A 13,491-nucleotide genomic window follows, 5' to 3' on the forward strand; every position below is an offset into this window, starting at 1 on the left:
CACAAAATTACCTGGAAATTACCTGATTAGTGAATATTAGGAAGGTTGCAATTTGCAACACCTTGTGATTGGCAGCGAATGTGCGCATAGTCTTCTTACTACATATAAAAAGGTTTCCCTTTTGAAAAGAATACCTTATTCAACCTGTGGCTGCCAGCACGATTTCCAAGTGGTAAGTATCTGATCGGTGTTTTGAAACCACAATTGGAGACGCCAGCCGCTGATAGATTCTGTTGCAAATCTCAAGTTGGGTAGGGACCCCTCTCTCCCACGCCCTTCCTATCTGCAGTTCGTAATACAGTATATTGTGTAGAAGCAATGGTTGACGAGACGTGGATAATCACTTACTGAAAACGCCCTCGAGGCTGTCAGTTGCGAGAAGTGCCCGAGCTCTTTGACTCTGGCCTTGAAGCAGTGACTTTTCCTGATTGTGACCAGTGCTTCAGTGGGAAACGCCATAAGAGACCCTGTAAGCGGAGTGCTCTGAAAAGAGCATGAATGTGTTAATTCCTTCTTCCAAGCACTGGGGCCTAGCCCAGCACTTCCTCGTCATTGTCGTACTGACCTTGAGAGTGACAGTGGTTACCAGTGTAGGCTGGCAAGATGACGCCCATGCCAGGCGCTCTCCCCTGCCATCTGTTATGTCATATATTCGAGTTATACAAGGTCATCTCCGCCTTACTGAATCTTAAAGCCTGTAATTTAATAACATCAAATTGAGGAGTAATAACTCCCATCACTTGAGGTGCATAGACTCAGTAAAACTGCATAGTGGAGCGCTGCACAAAAAGAGAGATGGTATTAGATAGGCGTGCCATTACCAGCTTGCCTTTCTTGTTTCAGTCCTGCCTCCATTTACATGCTGTCCTGCCCTGACCCTCCAGGGCATCAAGGAGAGCGAAAGACCAGCTCCAGTACTGCTGTGTGCCGCTTGTCACTTTTAAGCCAGTAAAAGATCTCTCTTCTTGCTGATGCAACCACCGTTGGCAACATGTAGTGAACTGAAGCCGTGAATGCAAAGCTCCAAAGGCTGCCTTCGAAAGGATGCGTGAAGCACTCTGGCTTGGCGTAGTCACACCTCGTAGAGCTGTTTGAAAGCTGCTGCTAGGGGGAAGGTTTTATCTGACAAAGCGACACCACTTCAAGCCTGTCCTCCAATTGAAGCCTAGTCGAGTAGTTGAATCGCAGACTGCCTTCTAAGAGAAACATTTCTAGACCTTGACTCCAGGCCCAGTATCTGGCTTCAGCGCTTGCTCCTCTGCCTCAGACTCTCCATTCCATCTAATCGCAGCCACAAAGCTGGGCCCTAGGGAAGGGGGAAGCTTCACAAGGTCTCTTCATGAACAGTGCATCTGCCAAGATCCTATCCATATATGCCTTATTGCTATAATCACAGCTCCAGAAGCTGAAACCGCTGCCAGTGACCACCAAAGATAAGCTGGAAGATTGTTGTGTATTGCACAACTTCCCTTGTCACGCTCTGTGCTTGATGTCCACTTGGACCTCAAATCCATGGCCAGGCAGTGAAGCATGCATGTTGAAACTTAACAGAGTTGACTCGCCCAGGCACAATTTGCTAAAATAAAAATGCATAGGAAACAGAAGTAAATTGACATACAGAGTAGATTGTAGAAATATGATGATAAAATGAAAAAAGTTAGGTAAGGTTAATGATAATGGGGTAAAGCTGATAAACTGTGATCTGAAACTTACACTAAGATTCCTGTGCTTACAGAAGAAAATGTGCCTCAAAGTAAAACGATGCAAAGGTAGAAGTAGTAGAACACTTAGTAAAATACTTAAGTTAATCAGTGGTGCAGGGCATGGCAGGCAGGTTAAGAAGCAATAAAGAGAAATTTAAAGCCCCAGTGCCCCAGATGCACACCTGGCTTCGTCTTTGATGATCACCACTATAAAGTGTTCAGGAATGTTGTCCTTCCATTTGGGCTTATTTTGATGGCACATTAACCATCTCTGTTTTCATGTCGAGGCAGCACAGAAAGTGCTAGTAAACATGTGATGCATGCCTGTTTTGGAATATGTACCAACAGCTACCTCTCCATTGATCCTGTAAGAAGGTAGTAACGGTAAAAAACAAAAGGTTACTTAATGTATGTCAGTGTGTGTATTTGCCTCTTTAGTTGTTTAAACAGTGCCTGGAATTGCCACCTTAGCCTTAATGACATCTGAATGTCCTGTCTTGCTTTCAGCATGTCCTGCTCGGCCTGCAGTACCAGGAGCTGTCATGGGATCACACCTACCCCGATGAGGAGGATCATATTCTTTGGCTGGAGTTTGATGGAGACAACGAGGGAACTCCAGTTAACAAGCTGCTTAAAATATATTCTAAACAGGTAACTATCTATTTAAAAAATATGTCTTTCAGAAAAGCTGCTTTTGTGGCGAGTTTTCTGGTCGCAGTTTTGAAGATGGATGAAGATAGCATGCCCCCAGACACAACCCTCAATAAGTAGAGGACTTGGGCACCAATATGTAAGCAGAACTTTTTACTTGGGGGATAGGGACGCGCCTCTGTAGGCGATGTTTCCTAGATCATTATTTTAGAGCTTGCTAGGGTACCTTTGTCACAAGGAACCTTTCTTGGGAACAAAGTGGAAGTATGTTATGAGGCAACCTACGTCATAACAATAACTTTGTCAAAGATCAAACCCTTAAAAAAAAAATACATTCTTCAAAAAATGAATAAACTGGATGAGCTTGTTCTCACTAAAGCTCCTCCTTCAAAGAGTGAATTCTTGTCCCCTGCTCGAAAGAATTGCAAGCACCGCCCAAAAAGGGCTAGAGTCCTTTTGATTCTTAGGCATTTTGTCTTTACCTATACTGGCCCATTACGCCAAATCATTGCGCTTCGTCATTAACCAAAACCTGACAGTGTTGTCACAGGTGTCCAAACTCAAAAAAAGACATCCCTTCTACTGCTTCTCCGATGAAACCATAAACAAGATCCCCTGTAGACTTAGCAGTTATTGAAACTGTGTAGCTTTCACATCTCACTGTGTCTATGAAGTGCATGTTGGTGATGGACTGTAGAAGAGCTCCCACCCTGACCTCCTTGTACCTGGGAGGTGGAATAATCACCCGGGATGCAGGAGAGAAATTACCATGGTGTCTGAAGGTCCTCCCATGAATAAGTGGTGGACGTGCTTCCCCGATCATGAAACACAGGGGCTGGACTTAGTGCCGACACAGACAGGTGTCCCAATATATGGGCATCCAGCAGATTGGAGTCTAACATGGGTAGCAAAGACATAAATCATACCGTGCCACCACCTGGGGATGGCATTCATTAGAGGCAACATGCATGCTGTAGCTAGACTGCTCACCCACGTGCAGGAAGTGCCCCACTGTACCCCACTGCTTATCTGAATCTTTGTGCGGCAAGGCGGTGACCATATTGAGTGTGGACCATCATACTTCTCTGGGCTGCCAGCTTCTGTCCTACGTCTGAGATGGTGAAAAATGTCCAAACAACACAGTCAGTTCTGATTAGTTCTGGGATTGCCAAATCAATAATAGTGTATGTATGTGGACCCCAACACAGTTCGGATATATTTTTAATGGCTTATTATCCTCAATAACCTTTATTGTCCACATTGGCAACCACACTTTCTCTATTCATGAGAAATTGAATTTTGCGACTATTTGAAAGCAGAATCTAATAGCTCGTAGATCTGCTTGAGTAGTATTTCTTTTGGTGGTGACAGTGGAACGAAAATAAAACAAATATGTTTAAAACACCAAGACTGCTCTTAAAGAAGCTGGATATCTGGAGGTGATGCTGCATGCTGTTACACCACTTGTATGACGGTAGCTTCTAATGAGCGCAAATGACTGATTCTCTCAAATCGTGAAGCATGTTCAGGACACCTAGCACAGGAATAGCAGGGATTCGGGGTCATCAACAGTGGTGCTCAACGTGTGCTGCGCTTCACTGAACCAGAGGATCCCACATCCCAAAGGCGCTGCAACACAAACTTACGGCCTATCCAGTTGAGGGATGAAATGTCTAGACCAGAGGTCCTCAAACTGTGGGGCGCACCCTCCTGGGGGTCTGTGGGTGTGATCCCAGGTGACGCAAATCTCTCAGTAAGTACTTGTAAACTGAAGATGGCCTCGAAGCCTGACTTTGATTATTTTTCATGTTTACAGGCAATTTTCATTTACACACAGCATTTCAAGCACATAAAAAGTATAGCAGCTGCAATCCAGAGCTCTATGGTGGCAGTGTCAAAGAGGTGGCTAGTACAAACAAAATATTCTAAAGCTGTCGGTGTGAGAAGCACTCTTTCATGTTATGAGACCTCAGCTGGTTAATGTGATCACTCCAGATGTCTGTCTGAGACTAGAAAATCGCAAAATTTAATCCTGGTTGGTGCAGTTCGGAACAGTGGCTTATGTGTATTTAGTGCTATGAAGTCCCAACAGTTAGCAGAAAGCACTATGAATATGTCATTATTTTAAAATGTCATTACACACTTTATTGCAGATTATGCAGTAGATGTTAGATCATGTGGTAAATGCGGAAAACGGGGCAGCCCAGAAGCCAATAATTCCGGTAGCCCTGTTTAGAAGATAGGCTGACACAAAATGATTAAGGCCCTGATTCTAACCCCGGCGGTCTTCGACCGCCGGGGCGAGGGTCGGCGGGAGCACCGCCGACAGGCCGGCGGTGCCCCGCAGGGCATTCTGACCGCGGCGCTTTGGCCACGGTCAGAAAGGGTAAACCGGCGGTCTCCCGCCGGTTTACCGCTGCCCTCAGAATCCCCCATGGCGGCGGAGCTTGCTGCGCCGCCATGGGGGATTCTGACCCCCCCTACCGCCATCCTGTTCATGGCGGGAAAGCCGCCATGATGGCGGTAGGGGGGGTCGCGGGGCCCCTGGGAGCCCCTGCCGTGCCCATGCCAATGGCATGGGCACGGCAGGGGCCCCCGTAAGAGGGCCCCGCAAGGTATTTCAGTGTCTGCCTTGCAGACACTGAAATACGCGACGGGTGCTACTGCACCCGTCGCACCTTCCCACTCCGCCGGCTCGATTACGAGCCGGCATCCTCGTGGGAAGGGAGTTTTTCCCTGGGCTGGCGGGCGGTCTTTTGGAGACCGCCCGCCAGCCCAGGGAAAAACTCATAATACCCTCCGCGGTCTTCTGACCGCGGAGCGGTATTATGGGGGCGGAATTCTGGCGGGCGGCCTCCGCCGCCCGCCAGAATTAGAATGACCCCCTAAGTGTTTAAGATAAAAACAAGTGCTTTCAAAGTATACATTTTAGTGGTAGACAATCAGGCTGTACCTACTGCAAACATTATTGTAAATCCATTAAAATGACACTTTCTCTTTTTATGAAGCATGTGCAGTGGCACCGGGACTCAGAAGTGTGAGGAGCACTCTGCTTCACAATCGACTCTCACTTTACAAAAGAAGCACGGGGCTCATTTTCTATGCTGGCTCCAGGCCTGAGGGCACCATTGCTGCAAAGAGGCTGGCAGCGTGTGGAAGCTCCTTTCTTTCTGAAAGGGACAGAAAGTCTGTTTCAGGCTCGGAGTGATGGTCAGACATGGTGGCTACAGGTTGAACGAGGCAGAGTAGACAGCCTGCTACTCAGGGGCAGCTGTTATTAGTGCAGCAGGTGCATTTGCTTTGGGGCCCAGGAGTGTGTGTGGGGGGGGGCTCACAATACTCCAGTTATTGTGAGTAGTGCTTTTTTGGTCAATTTCTGTTTTTGTTTGATGTATTAGTTCTTTTATAAATCTTGCATGTAGTGTGGATTATGAGCTAAAGAAAACATACCCTAGAAAATGACTTTATTAGCCCCGCCCATCTGATCAGCCCTGCCCCACCCGCTACGCAAAATATTGAATCAAAGTTTTGGAGAGGGCGCCAGCATCAAAACATTTTGATTAGGGGGACTCAGAGCGAACAAGTTTTAAGACCTCTGGTCCAGACCCTCTCTCACACACCAGAATAATGCAACAACAAAGCAGGTCGTATACTATATTATCCCCAGGGGATGTCTTGTTCGGAACAAACTAAAACGTGCTTATGTGTAATCTGTAATTGCTTCTATGCTATTTGTAACCTAACTAAACTGTCCTTATGGGAATGCTCTGACATCCATTTGGCCTTGTTTGTGCTACATAAAACTACCAAAATAAAGAAAAGATCTTTCTGGAGATCATGTGTCAATCATTGCCATTCAAATGTCTTTTCTTTACTGAAGGCTATTCTTTAAGCGTCTAAATAAGATCACAGTGACTATTCTGAGAGACCAGTTGGACCACTTGAAGCCAGAATTAACATCAAAATCGTATGGGTCACAAAACTATACACCACGGTCTGCAGTCACCAGAATAACAAACCTTGTGCGGCAGATAGATTGGGAAACGCTAGGAACAAGTTCACCCATCTATTCAGTTCTCAAAGCTAAACCTTAAAACCCTTAAAGCACCTGACTGTTAGATATATATGTGCATATTCTTGTTACATGTCAAGCTCTCTCCTCGGTGATACGTCATTGTTACACAAATTCAGTTAACTTGAAATCAAAACACTTCAAGTTCAACAAAGTACATGAAATTGTTCAGTTACAAGGAGCCTAATTCTTCAGAAATAAAACGTTTCTTGTATGTACGATGTAGAAAACTTGTGCCTCCTTTCACAACAGGCTGCACTGATGAGCGGACTGATAGAATTCTGCATCGAACTGAACTCTGCCATGGAAGCGCCGGGCCCGGAAACTGCTAATGCATCTACTGTGTCCCCCACGCCCCAGTCCCAGCTAGCCGAGAAGCGCTCCAAACTCCAGCGTCAGTGCAGTGTTGTCTGCAGCCGTCTTCAACACCTCTCCACCATTGACTACGTCGATGACGGTAAGCTTTGGGCCATGGTCCGTGCAAACTTAGGCGTTCCAACCGGAAGCGCCACAGCATCACCTGCTCGTGGTTGAGATGATGTGAACGGGATGATCCCTTTACTGTGAAGCTTTGTGTACATGACTCTTGCATGCCTTTCCTCAAGTATGCCTCACATTCCTCCTCCCTTTAGTGCTTTTCGCAGTGAGTGTTTTTGTTCTTTGTCCATTCTCCTTTGTGTTGTGCTGTTGCAGTACTACTCGTTCTTTGTTCATGTTTGGTATGAGTGTTTGTCTCTTCTGCCAATTTCCGTTGTGGTGTTATAGCAGTACTACGCATTCTTTGTTCATGTTTATTATGGGTGCTTTTGTCCTCTGCCCATTTTCCATTGTGTTGTTGTAGAAGTACTACTCATTCTTTGTTCATGTTTGGTATGAGTGTTTGTGTCCTCTGACCACTGCCCATTTTCTGTTTTTCTGTATTATGCTATTGCAGGCGTACTACTCATTATTATTTGTTCATGTCTGATGTGGGTGTTTGTGTCCTCTGCCCATTTTCCGTTGTGTTGTTGTAGCAGAACTACTCATTTTTTGTTCATGTTTGGTATGAGTGTTTGTGTCCTCTGCCCACTGCCCATTTTCTGTCCTGTTATTCTATTGCAGGCGTACTACGCATTATTATTTGTTCATGTCTGGAATGAGTGTTTGTGTCCTCTGCCCATTTTCCGTTGTGGTGTTGTAGCAGAACTACTCATTTTTTGTTCATGTTTGGTATCGGTGTTTGTGTCCTCTGCCCATTTTCCGTGGTGTTGTGCTGTTGTAGCAGTACTACTCATTCTTTGTTTTTGGTTTGGTACCTTGAGCCATGCTGTCTAATGTCCTGTCATCTGCCGGTCGGGTGTGGTATCATGTGAGACTATTCGCTTCTTACATAGCCACCTAGATTATCCCAAAGGTGACTGAAAATTGGAGGGGCAGGCTGTAAGACAACGTTGGGCCTCTCCAATAGAACCGTTCAGTTAGAGCACATTAATGACGTGGATTGTTTAGGGGTAAAATGTAGTTGCATTTGTGAATCACCGCGAACAACTGACTGAGAGGACCCCTTTAGTTTTTGTCAAGGGTGCCAGAGTAGGTTTTCGGTATATGATGTGCCCTTGGTCTGCACTGACTGGCTTTCTGTTGAACAGGAGGAGCTACTTTGTGTATCACTTTAATTACCAAAGTGTTTCAATTCTAATGAGAAAAACGTTCGGCACATGGATAGGGGAAGCCCAAGAGAGCTTGGAATTTGCGGCAGTCCTTGAGGAACTGCTGTACGCTGCTTTGTTCCTCAATAAAGAGTGGGAACCCAGGAGCTTCAGCCCAGTAGAACACAAGGCTGTACCTACAAAGATAATCATCAGTCCTAACAGGCGTCTCTATAGAACACAGGTGACTCACTCTTTGGCCCTTAAATGAGTTATATGTGCACTTGACTCAGCTGACCTCACAGTAGGGCAAGGTTTTGTTCTGCGACTCGGTCTTGGATACCATAAGGTTTCTTAGCTTACATAAAGAGCCTCTTGCCTTTAGGATGACTTTGCAGCTTTGTAAGTTGTCACAGAAAATGTTTCTATACTCGAGGTTGGTTCTGCGTTGGATACTGTGGTTGTGGAATGTGGTGGACGTGCTATTAATCTGGTGAATCAGAAAACAACATTGTCATTGGCTTAGTGGGGTGTGCCCTGTCCCAGTCTCCGTTCAGGTCATGTGTGTGTGTCTGTCTGTCCGGTCCCCATAGCGTGGGTAAACACTCTCTTGATCCGCCTTATAACCTTCCCTACTATCAAAGAGCGCATGGAGTTAGAATAGTAAATACACACTTCATTACGGCCAATTGCAGGACCTCATAATTATAGGTATGTCGTGTGTATGTAATGTGTGGTGTAATCTATGTCCCACTGTCTGCAGTACTTACTCTGTGCGTCACTTTAGATCCCTGAGTTGGTTTCTGTTTCTCCCCATCTCAGGGTACTTGTATCCCTGTCCGCATACTGACGTCTTAAACGTTTGGGTAGACTCTCTTTCCCTGTTCTTGTATGTGTCTGCATGTTTGTGTCACAGATTTCTTAAGTTCTTGTCCCACTGTCCCCTGTCTTCATCCACTCCCCATGTCTTCCTGCCAAAATGTCTCCCTGTTCAGTTCTCGCTTTCTGTCTCTCACTCTGAGTGCTACTGTTGCTCTGTCCCAATTTTTTCATCTTTGTGTTGCTATACCTGAGGATCCTTGTTCCCATGTTTGAGGGTACCCTTTTCCTTGTTTCTTTGACCCATTGTTAATTATGTTCCACTATGTTTTGTGTTTCTGGCCCTTCGTCTGTTTCTACATTTTTAATTGTGCAAGTCTTTGTGGGCCCATATTTGTGCCTTCATGCGGGTATAACTTTGTCCTAAAATGGGATCTCTACAGATGCAGTGACACAACTGGGTGTAAGAGTGGATGTCGATAGGTGTCACACTATGTGCAGGTGTCAACAGAGGTGAAGGGTGTGTGCCGCGCAGGCACATGTAGGTGTAGACCCATCATCTGTTGTATGTGAAGGAGGCTGTTCAGAGAGTGCTGTAGGCAGGCGCCTCCATGCAGGCGATGACTGCGCCTATGCTGGTGAGGCAGCGCTAATTCTGAAGGTGGTCCTGCTCACTGTGGGAGAGGAGGTAATGGTTTGCTCAGTAACTGCTGGCAGGTGGACTGTATAGCCCAAGTATCCCCTTACCTGAGCTGCACACATTGCAGCAAATCTCCTCTCTAAGGATGCCCCACAATTTGGGTAGTTGAGGCTTGTGAGTGATTTGCCTCTAAAGAGAGAGGGTAAGGGAACCAAGCCCCCTGCCGTCTTGACCGTGCTGCAGCCTGAGTTCCCAGATGATGCCCCCTCTTCACGGTTGGCATCAGAGCCAATGGAGGCGACCACTGGAGAATCCTCATATGATGGCTCAGGATATAGGGAGAGTATAGGCCATGAGTTAAAAGGGGTAGCTGGAGATGAGAGAAGGGGCGCAGTGTGTGGTGGGAGGAGGCAAATGTGTGGAGGAGGAGAAGCATTGGGAGAGGAGAAGTCGGCTTCCTCTTTTCATGTGTCTTTTTTCCTTCGCTTCTTTTGCCCTCCTCTCCCATTTCTCTACTCTCATCAACTGCCTGCCTTTCTGTACTGCCCACTGCTTCTACACATAGTTGCAGATTTTCTCTTCTTCTAAGTCTTCACCATGTTTCAACCTCCTCCTCTTCTAACTTTTTAATTCCATATTCTTCTCCCTTTTTAATCTTTAACTTTTCTCCATTGTTAATCCTCAGTTCTTCTTCTATGTTAATCTCCAACTCTTTTCCTATTTAATTTCCTCCTCTCCCCTATTAAATCTCCTCCTCTTCCCCTTATTAACCACCTTCTTTTCACTTTTTCATCTGCTATACATCTCCCTTTTTAATCTCCTACTCTCCCCCCTTTTAATTTACTATTCTTCCACCTTTTTAATCTCCTACTCTCTCCCCCTTTTAATTTACTAGTCTGCCACCTTTTTAATCTCCTACTCTCTCCCCCTTTTAATTTACTAGTCTGCCACCTTTTTAATCTCCTACTCTCTCCCCCTTTTAATTTACTGTTCTTCCACCTTTTTAATCTCCTACTCTCTCCCCCTTTTAATTTACTATTCTTCCACCTTTTTAATCCCCTACTCTCTCCCGTTTTTAATTTACTAGTCTTCCACCTTTTTAATCTCCTACTCTCACCCCCTTTTAATTTACTATTCTTCCACCTTTTTAATCCCCTACTCTCTCCCCTTTTTAATGTACTATTCTTCCACCTTTTTAATCTCCTACTCTCCCCCCGTTTTTGATCTACTACTCATCCCCATTTTCAATCTACTGCCCTCATGTGCAAGCGGTCCTTCTCCCCTGCAGTCTGCTCCGGTCATTAATTATTCCCATTTCTCCCACCTTGCCTATTTTTACTACCCGCGCTCCTCAGGTGTTGGCACCCTCCTTTCCTCTTGTCCACCCACCTCACCGCTCCCCTGTCTGCTATTTGCTCCACCCTCCCCTGGTCCTCCTCGCCTTCTGTCCACGCACCTTTCTCTCATTAACTGCATTTCTCCCCTCTTTCGCCGTCAGGCACGAAGATCAAGCGCGTGAAGCCTAAGCGCGCAGCATCCTTCTTCTCCCGCCAGGCATCCCACAGCAATGCTTCCTACTCCGAGGTGCAGACGTCCGAGAACCTGGAGCAGGGATGACTGAGACACTCCATGCTGACCAAAGACAATCATCTGTGATTTAGGGAGCGGACCAATCCAAGTAATGCCAGACCTTCACCTACGAAGGAACAATATATTGATTGTGCACACAGGCTTAACACCTGCTGAATCCTACACAAAAAAATCTACTGATATTTCTTGACCACATCCTATGACAAACGAGCTGCTCAGCTCTCCTTGATTGTGCCAGGTGATGTTAACTAATTTTATTTACACTGAGACCTCTAGATGTCTCCTCTACTTTGAAATTCTTGATGTATTTATCTTTCGACAGTGGGGTGGTGGTTTCTAATTTTCCTCCCACATTGTAGATACTACTGCCAAATCTAACACATTTCCTTCTGCTGGGCGGATTTACTTAAACCGATCATTATTCACGTTTATGGTACCAGTGTGGCTGGTGACAAGCTTTGCGGCGTGTGTAATTTAAGATTTGTGGCCTTGTCTTGTGAATTTGCCCAGAAAACTGCTGCTAATTTTGTGAGCGATAGATCTGATGACACTGAAATGCATTTTTTATCTAACCTTGAGCACATCAGTGGGACTTGCATGCCATTTTACAAGTAGTCGTGTTGGATGCCAATAATCATCATTTATAATTGTGCCGTGGTCTCCGCCATTTTGTGCCTTACCAGTGGCCATTTTATTAAAACAAATGGCACTTTATTACCAATGCAGGAAATACAGCCATAAGGAAACCATGGTTACTGATAATATACTGATTGATGATGAATACTGCTGTACGTGCCAGTGCCTCATTTTTGTAAAACCCATCATTTTGTGAAATTACGGTGCTAAATGTCTTTGATCTCAAATATTCCAGGAGCTTTCTAGCTCTATTTCCTTGCTAACATTTTTCAGTCACAATTGTTAACGTTTTCCAAGTGTTTCAACTGCTGGTGGTGTATATTTTGTTATGGTTTATTTCTAGCTTTGATAAAATGTTTGAGACTCTGTGGTCGAGTACTTCTTCGTGTTGCTTGAAGTCCCAGTGCTACTGTAGTGCAGCCTGTGGGAGATGGAGGAGGGATAGCATCTTTGGAAAGGTGTGTGTAAAGGAATATTACTTTCGCTGGGTTAGCGGCCAAAACAAACAGCCAGGCAACCATATGTGTTCAAGACTGCTTCTCTGTTTAGTCTCCCTTGCTCTAGAAGTGTGGAATGCCCATTCTGCAGGTCTGGGTGTCGAAGGTTTGTGTTTTTTATTTACCGCAGTGCCAAACATGTGAAGGCAATCCAGAGGCCATAACTGAGTGTGCCTAGGTGCTGCCAGGTTGTGGCCTTTATTTCTCCCCATTGCTTCCACTGCTTTCCTCCCAACATCTCTGGTCTTTGTTTGGTCCCACGTCCCCAGCAGGTCTGCTGTTTTTTGACAGTTGTGTGCTTCCACTTATACATCGAGCAACTGGTTTTAAGAGAGAGGTGGGGGTGTCTGTCCAACAAGAGCTTATTTCACCCTTAGCCAGCCACAGAGCCCAAAAACAACATTTGTTGATATATTTTTCAATAAAAAATATTTTTAATGAGGATCGTTTGAACTTAGTTCCACTCCCTAGTCCCTGTCTGTCCCTCCTAATTTCCTGTGGCTGAGCTAATTCTTGCTGCAGGTTTGAAGCGAATACTAATTCCAGTGTTATGTGCCTGTGTGGTCTAGCCACTTCCCGTCACACTCCACTTTGTGAATCCAAGATGGGTTCCAGAGTTGTCACATGGTATCTCTGTTCCCCCGTCTGTCTGGCATAAACCTTCTAGCGTCCTGTACTCCTTCCAAAGCCAAAACCTTTTTGTTTCTGGGTATAAAATTGCCCCTTGAGGACTAATTTTGTCCTAAGTTTCCTCCACATACTTTCTCAAACTAGTGAGCCGAATATATCTTATAAAGCAGTTTGTATTTTAACCTATTATAATCTGGTAGGCTTAATGTCCCAGGGAATTAGAAGTCAAGAATTGCCACGTTGCTCTTTGTGGTTTGGACACTATTTCCTGAGTCCTAGTAATTTCTTAAGATTCTTCATTACCTTGAGCTGTCTTTTGTAAAACTATGTGCTGTTCTTTGTGCCACCCATAAAAATGTGATCTCTGGAGCGGAGGTGCATTTTCACACCTGCACTGACAAGGGTGAAGAATTGAAAAAAAAGTTAGTGGTTCCTAACCACCAGTCTTGCCATTCTGTACAGAAGGAAGGAGACATGACTTAGGGTAGGGGCATGGAATGTGCGACGTGAGACTACTCATCTGCAGAGTCGATGGGACTCCTATGCTCCCCTAGCAAAGGTGGTTCTCATGTTGCCACAGACTTTGTGTCATGTCATATGTGGTGCAACATCATCAGTGAGCCTA

The 13,491-nt window shown here is 45.4% G+C and overlaps 1 protein-coding gene across 3 annotated transcripts in view; it reads left to right on the plus strand.

The window, feature by feature from the left end:
* The window catches only part of FRMD8 (FERM domain containing 8), a 52,940-nt gene extending 40,833 nt beyond the window's left edge, over nucleotides 1–12,107 (plus strand). For all 3 annotated transcript variants that reach the window (XM_069216466.1, XM_069216465.1, XM_069216467.1), the window contains exons 10-12: nucleotides 2,211–2,354; nucleotides 6,679–6,883; nucleotides 11,012–12,107. In XM_069216466.1, the coding sequence (XP_069072567.1) occupies nucleotides 2,211–2,354; nucleotides 6,679–6,883; nucleotides 11,012–11,130 (468 nt within the window). In that variant the 3' untranslated portion in view covers nucleotides 11,131–12,107. The remainder of the gene's footprint in view (nucleotides 1–2,210; nucleotides 2,355–6,678; nucleotides 6,884–11,011) is intronic.
* The last annotated feature ends 1,384 nt before the right edge of the window (nucleotides 12,108–13,491 follow it).

Source organism: Pleurodeles waltl, chromosome 12 (genome assembly GCF_031143425.1).
Source record: "Pleurodeles waltl isolate 20211129_DDA chromosome 12, aPleWal1.hap1.20221129, whole genome shotgun sequence".
In the NCBI taxonomy this organism is placed as follows: Eukaryota; Metazoa; Chordata; class Amphibia; order Caudata; family Salamandridae; genus Pleurodeles; species Pleurodeles waltl.